We start from the raw sequence: 18232 nt of genomic DNA on the forward strand, positions 1-18232 counted from the left end.
GTGGGGGTGGGGTACAGCTTCCTATCGGTCACATGTTACGTTGATGCCGTACAGATGGAGCTGCATTAATCTCCCCCTTTGCCCAGTCCAGTGGGAGGCAGGAGCGGGGCAGATGGTTGTAGGGGAAACTGATGCCTAATGTGCAACAACGCAGAGAGAAGTGGTGAAAGAGGAGCAGGGTTTACACAGGTTCAAGACTGACCTTTATTGAGTCCGTTTAGCCACTCCTGCGCAGTCATTGCCGGCTGTGCCCCTGCTGTCAGTGGGTAGATGTCATCCTGGTATGAATCTGACTGCAAGATGCATTGGACACAGAGTAATCCCATTAGCACTGTGATACATCGTCACCTTTTACCTGCCCAACAATTTCTAAACTGTGCCCTGTATCTGCGTGCGTGCACGTTTCTTACTTCGTATCCCAGCAATACTGAGGTGTGGAGAGTTGCTAGAATTCATGCAAATAGTTCCTTCAACCACACTGCACATATTTATATATGTTATACATTTATACACCTCTTTTAGAAAATAAAAATAATCCATCTCCTCAAATACTTTACAAGTTAACTCATTGTTCTGAATCAGTATGATTTTCTTAAAGGAATCCGGAACAGCTGGAAAGATGGGATGAGAAATGGCAGGTGGAATTTAATGCAGACAAGTGCGAGGTCTTGTACTCTGGTAGGACCAGGGTAGTTCTTATACAGTGAATGGTAGGGCTCTGAGGAATACAGTGAATGGTAGGGCTCTGGGATACAGTAGAACAAAGGGATTTGGGATACAGTAGAACAAAGGGATCTGGGATACAGGTCCACAGTTCAGTGAAAGTGGTGTCACAGGTTGATAAGGTCATACAGAGAGCTTTTGGCACATTGGCCTTCATAGATCAAAGTACTGAGTACAGGAGATGGGGTGTTATGTTGCAGTTGTATAAGACATTGGTGAGGCCTAATTTGGAGTATTGTGTGCAGTTTTGGTCACAGGAAAGGTTTACATAAGACTGAAAGAGCACAGAGAAAATTTACAAGGATTTGACCGGGTCTGGAGGACCTGAGTTATAAGGAAAGACTGAATGGGTTAGGACTTTATTTCTTGGAACATAAAAGATTGAGAGGAGGTTTGATAGGGGTATTCAAAATTATGTGGGGTATAGGCAGACTTTTTTCACTGAGGTTAGGTAGGACTACAACTAGAGGTCATGAGTTAAGGATGAAAGGTGAAAAGTTTAATGGGAACATGAGGGGACACTTCTTCACTCAGAGAGTCGTGAGAGTGTGGAACAAGCTGCCAGTGCTAGTGGTGCATGTGAGCTTGATTCCAATGCTTAAGAGAAGTTTGGGTAGATACATGGATGGTAGGGGCATGGAGGGCTATGGTCCCAGTGCAGGTCGATTAGAGTAGGCAGCTTAAATGGCTTGGCATGGACTAGATGGGCCAAAGGGCCTGTTTCTGTGCTGTATTTTCTATGACTCTATGAATCTGTGCCCCAACATTGTTTCCACATCTTGACTCAATTTAGAAGAATCTTTGGTTCCACAGACACCACTGGATCAACTTTGGAAAAATGTAAAACTCTTTGATATTTCTTAGGCTTTTCTTGCTAATGAAGTGGCTCATGTGTACATTTCTATCTTCCATTTCCATGACATATCCCTTTGCCTTGTATACTCCAGCCATCACTTCCACATCCCATCTCCAAATGTTAGATGGTGTTTTCACACAAACTCCTGTCCCTCTCCATAGTTGCCTCAACCATTTCTCTACCATTCCCTTCAGAATTTGGCAGAACTAAGTTCAAGTGTTGAATATTCAATACATTAGTAACCTCAGCTAGAGTTTTACCCACATACTTGTGACTCTTGTTTTATTGCAGCTTCATTAACTATTCTCACAGACCTCTCACTTCCTTTGACAATGAACGGTATGCAGAAGTGTGGGCTTCGTATTTTATAAAGAGCTTAAACGGAAATGAACTAAATAGGAATCATTATCTGTGGTAAGTTGGTTCTTCCAACAAGCAATAACAAAACATGTCCTTTTCTAAAGCAATGATCACATCCAAGGAGAAGCTCCAGAGCTCACTACTGAACAGATGAAACCTATTCATCGAGCACTCAAAAGTATTTCAGCACAAGGACTAATTTGTAAGAGACCAGAAGAGCTCCTTCATCACAAGGTGTTCACTGGTAAATCCTATGGTTTATCACTCAGATATTATGGGGACAAAATGTTAACAATATCGTCATTGGAAGTCCTGTACTGCTTCATAACATTACTTCCCAGGGGCATGCACTTTGGTAACGTCATTGATGCTGGAGAGAGATAGCTTTCGGACAATAGAATCAATAAAGTTTTGGATATCGAAAGCCTTCACCTCATTTTTTTTCAGAACTATTATCTTATGTGCTATTGACATTTTTCAAATATGTATGCACACTGACTTTGCTTTTTAAACAGACACTTGCTTTCCTATTGGCATCATGAGTAGTATTCCGTTTTGTGTGTGAGAATTTTTTAATATTCTCATTTTATTTACTATGATCTTTTTTTAAAGTGTAAGGCACCTTAGGTTATCTTTATCACTTTGCCTGGGAGAATTTGGAGCGTGAGGCAAGGACTGACCAAGGAAGATCATGATCACTACAAACCCACCAACAAGCTCAGTGGCAAGAGTTTGTTTATGGAACATGGAACAGGCCTTTCAGCTCACAATGTCTAATCTCAACTGCACGTGGTCTTTATCCCTTTACTTCCTGTCCGAATGCCTCTTGATCATTGCTTTCATATCTGCTTCCACAGATGCATGGGACAGCCCAGCACCTCTATCTGTGGACGTGAACTTCCCTTCACTGAGGACATTTATAGCAACAGGTGCAGAAAATGCCTGGAAGATCATCAGAAACACCAGTCATCCCAACCATAAACCGTTTCAGCCTCTTCCGTCTGGCAAATGCCACTGCAGTCTTAAAGCCAGGACCAACAGGCTACGGGACAGCTTCTTGCTACAAGCCTTTAGACTTTGAAATTCACATGCCTGTACGTTGCAACAGAGTCATTACGCAAAGGGTTTTACTCCCTCACGTTGTAGGATGCATGTAAGATTTAAATATATTCTAATTCTAATTTCCCCTGGCAGAACATTCTCCAGGTGAGCATACCACCCTGCAGGAAAAGTTGCCTTGTAAATCTCATTTAAACTTTTCCTCTCACCTTAAAGCTATGCTATTTAATATTTGATATTTCCACTTTGGAGAAAAGACTTTGACTCCCTACCCCATCAATGTCTCTCATGACGCTAAATGCTTTCTCATATCACTCCACACCCCCATCTCAGCCTCCAGTTTTCCAGAGATAATTCAGGATGCGGAGTCTAAAAGTACCCACAATGTCTCACGGAAACAGGCTACTTAAGACAGAGAGGAGGTGACTCAGTCAGCTGTAAATGTTCAGTCAATTCCAAATTCAAGGGTGAGGTCAATAGGTTTTAAGCCAAGAAAGGAATCAGAAGGTGGGAGCGTTGCAGGCAGGAATGTGGGGAGGGGGTTGAAGGATTAGCCAGGGTTGTACTGAATGTAGTGCAGGTCAGAGGGACTGTGTAGTCCACCACACTAACCCACAGCCCAGGGAGGGCTTGACAAATAACAACGACATTGCTACAAGGAAACTGGTTAAATCGGATGGAGAAAAGAAAAGGGGTGTCTTTGCCGCTATCTTGTCCACATGGCTTCCAACTCTGTTTTTCGGCCTCAAAGTTTGGATCACCAAACATTCCTTTTGTCCACTTGATTGGCACCTCACTGAGTTCCATGCCAACCACACCACCAAGCTGCTTTTCCATCACATCAGTCTCCTAGCCCGCTTCTTTAGCAAGAATTCCACACCCTGCTGATAACCCCTTTGACTGTTTCCAAACCTCCTCTTCTTCTTGGACACTGGTCTGGTCCTCTGCCTGTTCTGGATCTTTTCATCTCTAGCTGACAAGAAGACATCAACAGGCTGAACTTCAGCACACCTCACTCCTCCTTGAACCCCATCCTCTCTGAACACAGTACCCTCCGCTCTCTCCACACCAATCCCAACCTTACCAACAAACCTGCAGACAAAGAGGGTGCTGTTGTACTGCGGCGCATTAACCTCTACCTTGCTGAGGCCAGGCGGCAACTCTTAGACATGTCCGCATACCTACCTCTTGAAAATGACCCCACTCTGGACCATCAGAAAATTGTCTCCAACACCATCACTAACCTCATCAACTCCACAGAACTCCGATCCACTGCCACCAAACTCGTAGTTCCCTTACCCTGCACTGCTCGCTTCCATCTCCTACCCAAGATCCACAAACTGGACTGTCCGGGTAGGCCCACTGTCTCTGCTTGCTCCTGCCCCACTGAACTTGTGTTCTCATACTCTGACTCTATTCTACCCCCCTTGGTTCAGTCCCTTCCCACATACATTCATAACACTTAGCTTGCTCGCAATCAACAACTTTCAATTCCCTGGCTCTGACCACCTAATTTTCTACTCCCTTTATACTACTATACCCAATCAGGAAGCCCTTAAAGCTCTTCACTTCTTTGGCAACAAAAGACCCAATCAGTTCCCGTCCACCATCAATCACCCTCCTCCGTCTGGTAGAACTGGCCCTCACCTTGAATAATTTCTCCTTTGGCATAGCCCCGTGCACCTGCATGGGCCCCAGCTATGCCTACCTTTTTGTTGGCTACGTAGAACAGTCCATGTTTCATGTTCCATTGACAACTGCATTGTTGCTGTATCATGCACGCATGCTGAGCTTGTTAATTTAATCAACTTTGCCTTCAACCTCCAGCCTGCCTTTAAATTCACTTGGTCCATTTCTGACACCTCCCTCCCCTTTCTCAATCCCTCTGTCTCCATCTATGACGACAAACAGTCTGCCGAATCTTTTATAAACCTACCGATTCCCACGGTTATCTTGTCTATACCTCTTCCTACCCTGATTCCTGTAAAAATGCCATTCCCTTTTCTCAGCCCCTTCGTCTCCACCACATCTATTCCCAGGATGAGGCTTTCCTTTCCAGGACATGAAGAGATGTCCTCCTTCTTCAAAGAACAGTTTCCCTTGCTCCACCATTGATGCCTTCATCCACAGCTCCTCCATTTCCCAGGCATCCACGCTCACTCCATCTTTCCATTGTCGTAAAAGGAATAAAGTTCCTCTTATCCTCACCTACCACCCCGTGAGCCTCCGTTTCCAACACATCATTCTCTGTACCTTCTGCCATCTTCAATGGGATCCTACTAATCACATCTTTACCCCGCCCCCTAAATCTCCACTTTCTACAGGGATTGCTCCCTCCCTTGTCCACTCCTCACTCCCCACTAATCTCCTCATGGCCCATTTCCCTGCAGGCGACAGATATGCTACACTTGCCCACTTATCTCCCCCCTTATCTCGATTCAGGACCCCACACAGTCCTTTCAGGTGATGCAACACTTCACCTGCAATTTTGCTGGGGTCCATCGTATCCAGTTTACCTAATGCTTCCTCCACTACGTTGGTGACAGACCCGAAGTAAATTTAGTGACCATACTGCTGAGCCAGAACCACTCCATCTTCCAAAAGTGGAATTTCCCAGTGCTCAACCATTTAAATTCCTATTCCAATTCTCATATATCAGTCCATAGCCTCTTCTTTTGCCATGATGAGGCCACTATCAGGATGGAGGAACAACACCTCATCTTCTGTCTAGGTAGCCTCCAACTTGATGGTATGAATTTTCATTTCTCCCTCCAATAAAATAATTTTTATTACCTCCCCCTTTTCTCTTCAATTCCCCATTCTGGCCTCTTGCCTCTTCTTCTCACTGGCCTAACAGCTCCCCCCGGGTCCCCTCCTTCTTCCCTTCCTTCCTTCCTTCCTTCCTTCCTCTCCACTCCAATCAGATTCCTCCTTCTCCAGCCCTTTACCTTTCCCACCCACCCCTATCACTTTCCAGCTGGCCTCCTTCCCCTCCTCCCATCATTTTATTCTAGCATCATCCTCCTTCCTTTCCAGTCTTAAAGAAGAGACTTGGCCCAAAACATTGACAGTTTATTCATTTCTATAGATGCTGCCTGACCTGCTGAGTTTTTCCAGCATTCTGAGTTGTGCCTGAGATGAAAGAGGTTTGGATCATAAATGCAGAGACCAGTCAGTTGGGCTGAATGGCCCAGCCTGTGTTGTACATTTTATGTTTATTCCCTTACCCGCCGAGGGACAATCATGGAGACGGGCTCGATAAGGCCTTTGACTGTCACTAACTTGTAGAACCTGAAGACTTCGCAGGCACTGACGTCCAGGCCTCTCTTTGGCATGATACCTTATGATAAAGAAAACAAAACTTGTTCAAGACCTGGAGACTAATTGACTTTTCCAGACTTAAGCACATCTTCCTCCCCACTGCCATCATACTCGTGAAACAACCTCCCCTTTCACGTCCCTCTCCCAGTGGTGTGGACTGCTGCACTCTTAACTCTACCTCTCTTCAGTAATCCCTTATTTTCACTCTGCAATTCCTTTGCAGAATTTCAGACTGCACTACAATCTTTGCAAAATTCTGCTGTTTTGTACAAGTAATGGTTTTCATTATTACCATGCATACTTGCATGAAACTTTCATGCAAGTAAGCAATCTCATTGCACCACGGTGTATATAACAGTTAACTAAACTAATCTAATTCAACTCCAGCTTTGAGCCTCCATTTCTCTCTTCAAGCCAACAACCAGTGAATTTGGATTTTCTCCCCAAGGTATACAGTTCCAGCCTGTGCTCAGCCTAGCTCAGCCTCAACTCATCTGATCCTAAAACTTACATCCCATAGCTAATCAACTCCAGAATTTTCTCCTGGGCTGACTGGAACCAGCATATCCAAAACATCCCCCTACATCCTGATACAGACATACCCTCAAGCCTAATGCGCCCTTTTATGAGATCTTGTATAATCACTGTTCTAACACTACCTACCAGTTAAATACACTCGCATTAATAGCCTAGGTTAACAAAAATCAGTCAACCCAGATCTTGTTAAGAATTGTCCCAACATCAATTATCGTTTGCAAAAGAACCTACAGACTTCTATTACTCTCTTTCAATTCTGATCCAGTGTGCACTTGCAAACTTACTAGCTCTGCACCTCAATTGTGCCTTCTGATTGGGATTCAAGCCTCTGAAATTCCCTCCCCTCTTCTGCTTAACATCGACCTGAAGGGTTATGGGCAGCCATCACTCAGCCAGTGACCAAAAGGCAGATTTCACCCCACTGTGGATCTTAAACCAGATAAGACATACCCATTCCTTTCTGAGGAAGTGAAGAGCGAAAATCCATCAAGAAGTGAAGATAAGGTTTCTCGGAGCTTAGTTCATAGTATCGTATATTACCTTCACCCTGTGAACAACAACAGAGGTACAAATGATGCAAATTTAAATACTGGAAAGCAACAACTAACCAATCTGAGAAGAGATATAAACGCGCCATGCATTTTCAGAAGGAATTACGGTGGATGGAGGTTTCGGCTTTGAATTACTCTCATGCAATAGTCTCAAGGATGTGGGATTTTTTGCAACGGAGGATACCATGCACATACAATTAACCCTCAATGATCAAATACAGCTCAACCAACAGTCTCATGTGGTTTACACTATAACTTCCGATCAAGTTTGATCATTCTTTTCCACGCTAGATTCCTATAATTATTTGATGAAACTTCCAAGCATTGAGGACCATGGGGACAGGCTGTTTGGAGAGGAGAAGAACCACGTAATTCTGCAGCATCAAAAGTCATTCTGAGAATCTTTGTGTCTCTGGGATTATGAGTCTGAACTTGGGAAGTGCAACCACACACTGGTTCTGGGGTCTGACGTGTTTAATTCATTTCTCACTTGGCGGCACAGGTAACTTGGTGTTACCTTTAGCAAACAATTTCCCAGTTCCTCAGAAATACATGGAGACCATTCAGCACTGGACATAAGGCTCAACAAAATCAGAAAATTGTGGATCAATTGTAAGAAAAGATTGGAAAGGTAGATGAGTGATGAGATATGGTGGGGTATGGTCTGGATTTACTGGAGGTTGACGGGACCAGGCAGAAGACCAGGCCAGCTTGGACTAGATGGGCAGAAGGGCCAGTTTCTGTGCTGTTGTGCTCCATGACTCTAGGTCAGAATGTGCCAAGAAAATGTGTAAACTGGAAATAGTCTCTCTTGGAAGTAAAAAAGGGGATCATTTAGATCACAGGAAATAATGCAAGACACAAGATGTACTACAGATGCTGGAAATCTAAAGTAAGACACAATGTGCTGGAGAAGCTCAGCAGGTCAGGCAGCATCTATGAATGGGAATAAACAGTCAACATTTCAGGCCAAGCAGGACCTTTTCATTCTGATGAAGGAGATAATGCAAGACTTATTCATTCTTTAGGCTGTGAGTGACGCCAACATTAAGGCCAACATTTGCTGCCTATCCCCAACTGCCCATGAGTTAGTAGAGAGGAGCCAACTCTTTGGACTACTGCAGACCTGCCAGTGAAGGTGTTCTCCTGTGCTGGATGATTGACAATCTCATTTCAGGTCAGGATAGTGCAGGACTTGGAAAGGGGCCTGCAGTTGCTGGTATTTGATGCACCTGTTACCCTCACCATTCTGGGAAGTAAAGGTGGCAGTATTGGAAAGCTGCTTTCAGAGTAGATTGTAAATGCTTCACCCTGGAGAAGGTGAATCAAACATAGCATTAATAGGGAGGGACATAGGAAACCACATAGCCTCTGAAACCTGTTCCATTATGAAGATGGCTGACCTGTACATAAAACCCTGCCCTGCCCCAGCTACTATATGTACCCACATCTAAAACCAAATTTGAGATGAAAACAGAAAATGCTAAAAAAACACTCAACATGTCCAGAAGAATCTGAGGAAAGAGAAAGTGATTTAATCCTTGAAGTCTAAGACCCTTCATTGGGACTGGCTCCCCTGCATCTGCAATTTTTTGACTTTTTTATTTCTCTCTCTCTCTCACTTCACAACCTTCAATAAATGATAGGGAAATTGACCATACAGAATGATTTGGTGAGAATGTTGTAGCAAATTAACTGCAAAAGTCTCACAGATATCCTGTTTGAATAAAGTACAGCTGGAAAAACTATCACCCTCTTTGCTTGGGAACACTGGTTTTGCACACATCTTATGAAACCCACACTCCCTTACACACCCCCGCACCCTGAACCCCCTCCCCACAGTCCATGAGCCCTTTACAACACTAAGATCATCATACAGGTGATGTCACTGATGTTTTTAAGATAACAAGGGGAATTCAATCCCAGCAACCATCATCACTGGAGCTTTCCATATCTCCCTTGTACCTGTGACACCAACACAATTTAACCAACAAACGCAAGTCGCGGCCTTACCTTTCCTGCCAAGTAAAGCATGTGGGTGTCTGGATCATAGAATGGAAAAAGCACTCCCAAAGACCCATCCAAATCCTCCTCCCTTAAAGGCACAGACAGGTCATCCTATTATTATTCAGAAAAAATAGGTGATTGTTAATGGATTGGACCATTTGTGTGAATCAAGTCTCCCATCACTGCAACAATTACAGGAATGTGAAGTTTGGTAAATGTGACAATCCCTTTTCAGAATCAGAATCTGCTTTAATGTCACTCGCACATGTTGTGAAATTTGTTGTCTGCGTTGTACTGCTGCCACAAAGACAACAAATTTCACGACATATGCCAGTGACATTAAAGCAGATTCTGATTCTGATTCTGAAAGGGGATTGTCACATTTACCAGCCTTCACATTCCTGAAACATATTTTATATAGATAGATAGATACTTTATTCATCCCCATGGGGAAATTCAACTTTTTTTTCCAATGACCCATACACTTGTTGTAGCAAACTAATTACATACAATACTTAACTCAGTAAAAAATATGATATGCATCTAAATCACTATCTCAAAAAGCATTAATAATAGCTTTTAAAAAGCTATATATATATATATATATGGTAGTTAAATACAAAAAAAAGGTAGTAAGGTAGTGTTCATGGGTTCAATGTCCATTCAGAAATCTGATGGCAGAGGGGAAGAAGCTGTTCCTGAATCATTCAGTGTGTGCCTTCAGGCTCCTGTACCTCCTCCCTGATGGTAACAACGTCCTGGGTGCTGGGGATCCTTAATGATGGACGCCGCCTTTTTGAGGACTCACTCCTTGAAGATAAACACAAAGTACACTGCAGATGCTGGGGTCAAAGCAACACGTACAACACGCTGGAGGAACTCGGCAGGTCGGGCTGCATCCGTGGAAACCAGCTGCTGAGTTCCTCCAGCGTGTCGTACGTACTCCTGGAAGATGTCCTGGATACTACAGAGGCTAGTACCCATGATGGAGCTGGCTACGTTTTCAACTCACTGCAGCTAATTTTGATCCTGTGCAGTGGCCACTCCCCACCCCCACCCTGCCACCCCTCCCCCATACCAGACAGTGTTACAGCCTGTCAGAATGCTCTCCACGGTACATCTGCAGAAATTTGCCAGTGTCGTTGGTGACATACCAAATCTCCTCAAACTCCTAATGAAATATAGCCACTGTCGTGCCTTCTTTGTAGCTGCATCGATAAGGTGGGCCCAGGTTCGATCCTCAGAGATATTGACACCCAGGAACTTGAAATTGCTAACTCTCTCCACTTCTGATCCCTCTACAAGGACTGGTCTGTGTTCCCACGTCTTACACTTTCTGAAATCCACAATCAGTTATGTTCATCTTACTAACGGTAAGATAATGTTGTTGCTGCGACACCACTCAACTGTGCATCTCGCTCCCACACGCAATGTACTCAAAAAGCACATTGGATATTATGCAGAGCGTTGCACCCCATTGATTGGTTCCACATCAGCTGTGGTCCAACAGGAGCATTACAGATGTTCGCCGCTTAACGTCCATTTGGACAACGTCCGATCGTGTATACGTCCATAGTTCCGATTGGAGAACGTGACGTGGCAGACGTAACCAATCTTGTGTACTGCACGTCTCTTGAGTGTAGTAGCTTTACCTCTCTGTTTAATTTTCTTTCGAAAATATTACCATATAGTAGCGCGATATCGATACGCAGCAGCCTCTCCGGACTCTGGATTGGGGATTACCAAACGTTATGTGGTTTTTCTTGTGTGGTTTGTTTTGTGCTTTTTCGTGATATCATTCCGGAGAACGTTGTCTCATTTTTTTTAACTGCATTGTATTTGTGGTTATAAATGACAATAAACTGAATCTGAATCATGGCTTCCAAACGCAGCAAAACCACTCTGAGTGATAGCAGCAGCAAGAGTCAAAGTATATGATATGGTGTTCACACAACGTCCAAATCACATTACATCCGATTTCACAGAACGTATTGTGGACGTTAAGTGACGCATACCTGTATTTGTTGTGGCTCCAAGTGTCCAAGTCCAGGCAGTACTTGTAAGTCCATCAAGTGCAGTAGAGGTACTGATACACTGTGGGGTGCTACCGTTCTGAACTATTACAAATTAAATGGTCCATCATTCAGTGTTAGTCTCTTCCTTTGTAAGGAGAATACTGAATGTGGAAGGTATGGTGCTTTCCTATTCTTACCCTCACCGGCAGCATCCAGAGATTACCCCCCTTGAGGTCCTGCTTTTCAGCTTCCTATCTAACTCCATGTGTTCTCTTTTCCTACCTTAGTTGTTGGTACCAATATGTACCTTGACTCTCCCCCTGTTCTCTCCCCCTTTAGAATGCTGTGAGCCCAATCAGAGACATCCTTGACCCTGGCACCTGGGAGGCAACATATCATCTGCGTGTCTCTTTCATGTTCATAGAATCTCCTGTCTACTTCTCTAATTTTGGAATCCCTGGACTCCTCTTCTCCCTCCTCGCCTTCTGAGCCAGAGAGCCAGAGTCAGTGCCAGAGACCACCGGTGGCTGCAGCTTCTCCTGTTAGGCCATCCCCCCAGCCGTATCCACAGGCAGCTAGATGGCAAAGTCTCAATATGCCTCCTCTCGCCCGTCTGACAGCTGTGCTTCAGTGGGGTGGAGAAGGAACACAGAAATGCCCTGTTCTCACTCAGCAGAAGAGGCCTGCAGCCATACAGCAGCTAGCAAGTCTATCTTGCTGGCTTCCAAAAACTCAGCCGTACGTACAGGGTGACCATATGTCAGGTGTCTGTAACCTGAGGGATCTGTAAGTTGCATTTCTAACGCCCATCCATTGGCCCTTTGAACTAATTCCTGTGACATTCCACTTTGACCACCTCCTGCGTGCTGGTGGTGCCAGAGACTTCCAGAACATTAGCACAGGAACAGCGGTCCAAGTGCAAGCTAAGGCTCCCATGATTTTCCTGCATGAACTTTCATGGGTTATACTCTCAACTCTCGAGAGGCTGGTAACAAAGTCCTACTTCAGTTCCTTGGCATCATAATTCAGCCAGTGCAGTGTGGCTGAAGTCCTGGACAACCAGAATGTGTTTTTTTCTACAAATACCAGAGGATATGCATTTAAGGCGAGGGGGGAAAGTTTAAAGGAAATGAACGAAGCAAGTTTTATTTCATACATAGAGTGTGGTTGGTACTGGTACGGACTGTTGAGGGGAGTGGTGGAAGATGCTACAACAGGGGTGGCTTTTAGACAGAAGTGTGGATATGCAGGAAATGTCAAGATCATGTGCAGGCAGAGAGATGTACTTTAATTTGGCAGCATATTCAACACAGGATGGGCTAAGGGGCATGTTCCTACACTGTATTGTCTTCTGTTTTATGTCTCCAAGAGGATATTACACCAAGGTCTATCATATGGATACAAAATGGCGCTAACAAAGACAATCAAGGAGTTCTCACGAAGAAATCTGCAGATGCTGGAAATTCAAACAACAACACACACAAAATGTTGGTGGAACACAGCAGGCCAGGCAGCATCTATAGGGAGAAGCGCTGTCAACGTTTCGGGCCGAGACCCTTCGTCAGGACTAACCGAAAGGAAAGATAGTAAGAGATTTTTAGCCAAGGAGTTCTCCCTGGCTTTCTGAGCAATATTTTTGTTTATCTCTTGACGACTTTTCCCGATGGATTATTAGGTGTTGTACCATTAAACACTGCCAATGTTTCTCTCTTGGTCTATTAATCAAGATTTAGTTATGTAAAAGATCATAGATGGTCACCCACGGAAGCACTCACTGCCATACACTACTCTGAATTAATTACAGAACAGGAGCTCGGAGTAAATGGTTCTGATTTCAGACCATGATCTGTAGGTGGCACTGGTGCTCCACTAACCAATCCAAGACAACTATCCGGCAGTAACAATCCATCAGTGAAAAATCAGTCCAAACCTTAACGGCAAAAGTTTGCCCTCTAACATTTAATCTTCTAATGTCACAAGTTCAAGATGAACTTCTTTTTTCCCTTTAACATAGAGGAGTCTAGCTCTGTATGCATTTTCTGAACCAAAAATTGAATTAAAGTGACAAAGAAAGGGTTCAGCATATATTCCAGATCACTGAATTTAATCCTGGGCTCTAACCAATTAGAAGAGTAACCCAATTACCGTAGATTCCGGATTTTAAGCCGCTACTTTTTTCCCACATTTTGAACAGCTTTGAACTTTGCGGCCAATAATCCGAAGCGGCTAATGCATGGTTTTTTTCATGCCGCCTCGTAAACATTTTGCCTCGTAACAGTAGACCAATAAAATTGATGAGTAGTTCACAGAGGTCCAATGAAATTGTACGATAAATCAAGCGCACTTTCACAATTAAATTATTGTAAATCAGTCATTTGTACTCACCCTCATCAACATGGAAAACACTCGAAGCATTGTGCTACCTACCCTACTTAGTTTAAACTATATTTGTTTTCTGTACTACATCGCGGGATGCTATGACGTCACACCCGGTTTCGCGGTGTCTTGTGGGAAAATGCCGTTTGCGATGAAACGGAAAGGAGGGGGGAGCGGATTACGCGAGCGGCTTTGGATCCGAGCGAAATCTGCTTTTAAATGCCGTTTGCGATGAAACGGAAAGGAGGGGGGAGCGGATTACGCGAGCGGCTTTGGATCCGAGCGAAATCTGCTTTTAAATGCCGTTTGCGATGAAACGGAAAGGAGGGGGGAGCGGATTACGCGAGCGGCTTTGGATCCGAGCGAAATCTGCTTTTAAGTTAAAGGTATCAATAACTTTTCCTGGTAGGCTGCAGTATATATATTTTTTACCAGTCGTTAGGAGATATTGGAATGTTGTTCAGTAAAGAAGTATACGCAACGTATATTTAAAAGTAGCCGCGTACGGGCACGGTTCGAAAAAAAGCATTTGCAATATGTATTTGTTTTTGTTACCATATGGATTTAATTAAAAGTTAAAAAAATCCTCACGTGTAATATCTTTCTGTGTAAATATCTCATATTACAACGTGGGACACCTGCGGCCGAAAATCCGGTGCGGCCTAAAATCCGGTGCGGCCTTTACATTTAAAAAAATGATTTTATTTCTAAAATTAGTGCCAGCGGCTTAAAATCAGGTGCGCTCTGTAGTCCGGAATCTACGGTAGATCCAGAATACAAAGCCATTGCCAAAAGCTACTTTGATATTAATGCCAATTGGATTTGAAGCAATCAGCAATGCAATAAGCCTGCTCCCAGGATTTACATTTCTCAATACAGTTTCCTTATCCTGAAATAAATTTACAGACAATATTGTTCATATTCTGTCACAGGCACAAATAATCTGCTGAGCTCCAGAGCTAAAATCCAAAAACAGTAATACAAGAACCGCCAGCACTAGAGTGTTTGAGATCAGATTAATTTTTTTAATGCTCTTATTTCCAGAATGCAGGGCTTACAGCAACTTGTACTGGATTTCTTTAAGACAACTGATTTTGGCAAAGCCATCACTTTCACATGCTGTTTGTGGGGGCTTGAGCTCTGACAAAATGGTCACAAGTCTGTCTAGACACACACACACACATTCCTTCGTCATCACTAAGCAAATATCCTGTAATTTACCACTGAACAACACTGTGATTTGTAAAGACAGCTCACCTACACTTTATTCTCATATATTTTCAGGATTTGGGTGTCAATAATAATGCCAGCATTTATTGCCCATCCATACCTGTCCTTAAGTAGGTATGGTGAGCCAATATAGTCCATAGTGCTATTGGAGGGAAGTTCAATGATTTAAAACTAGCAATAAAAAAGAACAGGTGATTTGATTTAAACACAGGACATGCTGGGAATCCTTAGCAAGAGCCACACAAAAAGCTAGAGGAGATCAGCAGGTCAGGTGTCATTGTCCTGTTGAAGAGTCTTGGCCTGCTCATTCTCTTCCATACATGCTGCCTGACCTGCCGAGATCCTCTGGCATTTTGCGTGCATTGCGCAGGTGACTTATTTCCAAGTTAGGAAAGTATGCATCTTGGAGGGGAAGTCTGCACGCACTAGATTTGAGTATTTATTCGACTACAGCTTGGTGTTCACATTCAGCTAGTCAACTTCATCATTAAGCTTCAATTCCTGGGCCTCTGTGCTACCCCCTGCAACTGGATACACAACTTCCTCACTGGCAAAACCCAGTCAGTGAGAATTGGTAACAACAGCAGGTGATATGGAAGAGTAACAGTTAGTATAATATTTATAGTGCCTACGATTGGGGTTCAATTCCCACCACTGTCTATAATGAGTCTGTATATTCTCCATGTGACCCCGTGTGTTTCCTCTGGGTGCCCTTGGTTTCTTCCCACAGTCCAAAGCTGCATGGGGCCAGTAAGTTGTGGACATGCTGTGTTGCTGCTGGAAACATGGTGCCAGACGCAGGCTACCTCCATCAATGCCAACAACGTATTTCAGTGTATGTTTTGGTGTACAGGTGACACGTAAGGCTAATCCTTATCACATCTCCCCCTCGCTAAGCAGAGTGCTTGCCCAGCCCCTGCTTTGCTCTCTGTACACATAAATACATGGCCAAGCACAACTCCAACGCTATCCTGAAATTCACTGACAACACTGCTGTGGGAATGAATCAGCTTTAGGAGTGAGATGGGACAGTTGGTAGCGGGTTACCACAACAAATACCCCTCGCTCAAACTCCAGCAAAGCCAAGAGCTGATTGCTGCCTTCATGAGGAGAAAGGAAGGTGAACATACAACAGTCGACATTGAGGGATCAGCGATAGAGAGAGTCAGCGGCTTCAAATTCCTGTGCATTAGCATATCAGATGACCTTGCCTGGACCCAGCACGTAGCTGCAAACATAAGGACAACATGCTAGTGTCTTTCTACCTTCAACCTTCAGCCAACTGGTTCTTGAATCAAATGGCACCACCCTAATCCCCACAGCTCAGCAACTCTATGACCACAGTGAAAGTTTTTCACTTAAATGGATTTTTTTGTTCTGATATGTTTTGCTTGAGAATGCTCATTATGTGATTCTCTGTGCCTGTGTTGCTGCTTGATTTCTCATTGCACCTGTGCATACACAGACTTGTGCATAATACAGTAACAGGACCTTGTCTTACTTCACTTGTCCTTTTTCTTGATAAAGATCAGGAGGCAATGAGGGAAGAACTATAAACGATAACTGTGCCATTGGTAAGATATTCATTTTCAGAACATGACGGTCAAGAATCTTTTTCTCATGGTAGGGGTATCAGAAAAAAGAGGGCTTGGGCGTAAGGTGAAAAGGGGTTTTTGAGAGGAAAGCTTTTTTTATCTACACAGAGAATGGTTGATATCTGTAACATTTCCAGAGAAGGTGGTGGAGTCAGGTACAAGTACAACCTCTCACTCAACGTCAGCAAGACCAAGAAACTGATTACTGGCTTCAGGAAGAGGAAACCGGATTTCTATGAGCCAGTCCTCAATGGGGGATCAGAGGTGGAGAGGGTCAGCAACTTTAAATTCCTTAGTGTTATCATTTCAGAGGATCTGTCCTCGGCCAGGAACGTAAGTACAATCACGAAGGAAGCACAGCAGTGCCTCTACTCCCTCAGGAGTTTGCAAATACTCGGCATGACATCTAAAACTTAGACATACTTCTATAGATGTGTTATGGAGAGTATATTGACTGTTTGCATCATGGCCTGGTATGGATACACCAACTCCTTCAATGGAAAACCCACTCCATCATGGGTAAAGGCCTCCCCTCCATGGAGCACATCTACATGGACTGCAGTCATCAGGAAGAAGGTACACGAGCCTCAGGACTCACACTGGAACAGTTACTACCCCTCAGCCATCAGGTTATTGAACCAGAGGAGATAACTTCACTCAACATCACTGAACTGTTCCCATAATCTATGAAGTCCCTTTCAAGAGCTCTTCATTTCATGGTCTCAATATTTATTGCTTATTGATTATTTTTTCTTTAGTTTTTACAGTTTGTTGTTTTTTGCATACTGGTTGTCCACTTTGTTGGGTGTGGCCTTCCACTGATTCTATTATGGTTATTGGATTTACTGAGTATGCCCACAAGAAAATGAGTCTCAGTGTTGTATATGGCAACATAAGTAATTTGATAATAAATTTATCTCGGACTTTGAACTTCGAGGTTTTAAACAAACACTTGAACAGGCAGAGCCCAGGATACAGTCCTAAAGGGTAAATGGGATTATCAAGAAAGGCTGGCAGGGATGTGGTGTGCTGAAGATCTTGTTTCTGTGCACCTATGAATCTAAAGCAATTTTTTGTTCTGTTGGAAGTAGAGGTTATGGGGAAGAGGAAAGACTGATAAATATCAGACCAGTCTCAAGGCAAGGCAGAGGGGACCACATGGCAGAGCAGGACTGCAGATCAACATGGTGGAGAATGTGGGATCCAGCCCTACATCAACAAGCCCCATCCTCGGGCTGATCATCCATCACTAAGGCAGAGAGAAGAACATTAGATCTCCCCAACCACCACACCCCCAACTTAACCTACCCCCACAGCACCAGGCTGTTCTCTTGATCCACAGAATGTACCACTGCTGGGCCTCATCACATCTCCCAGACCCCCGCACCAGGCCCTGACCCCATCAGGCATCCCACGTGTCTGCTTACCTGATGAAAGAGAATGATTTGTCGGTTGTTCCACTTGGAATATCCCGCTGACAGGATCATTTTTAAGTTGCCCAGATACAAAACCTTGACAGTTCTGTGAGATAAGCAACCAGTTTCCTGAAAATGATCAAAAGACGGCTTGTAACCAAAGGAAGAAGTGGGTGGGCAGGAAGAA

The 18232-nt window shown here is 43.9% G+C and overlaps 1 protein-coding gene across 4 annotated transcripts in view; it reads right to left on the reverse strand.

Moving 5' to 3' along the window:
• LOC140729120 (coronin-2A-like) overlaps positions 1-18232 on the reverse strand; it is a 163517-nt gene that overhangs the window by 8334 nt on the left and 136951 nt on the right. For all 4 annotated transcript variants that reach the window (XM_073048551.1, XM_073048548.1, XM_073048549.1 and 1 more), the window contains 5 exons: positions 18058-18174; positions 9421-9525; positions 7307-7403; positions 6226-6338; positions 203-293 (listed from right to left, as the gene is read on the reverse strand). In XM_073048551.1, coding sequence (XP_072904652.1) covers positions 203-293; positions 6226-6338; positions 7307-7403; positions 9421-9525; positions 18058-18174 — 523 coding nt within the window. The remainder of the gene's footprint in view (positions 1-202; positions 294-6225; positions 6339-7306; positions 7404-9420; positions 9526-18057; positions 18175-18232) is intronic.

The sequence above is a fragment of the Hemitrygon akajei genome, chromosome 6, assembly GCF_048418815.1.
Source record: "Hemitrygon akajei chromosome 6, sHemAka1.3, whole genome shotgun sequence".
Taxonomy (NCBI): domain Eukaryota; kingdom Metazoa; phylum Chordata; class Chondrichthyes; order Myliobatiformes; family Dasyatidae; genus Hemitrygon; species Hemitrygon akajei.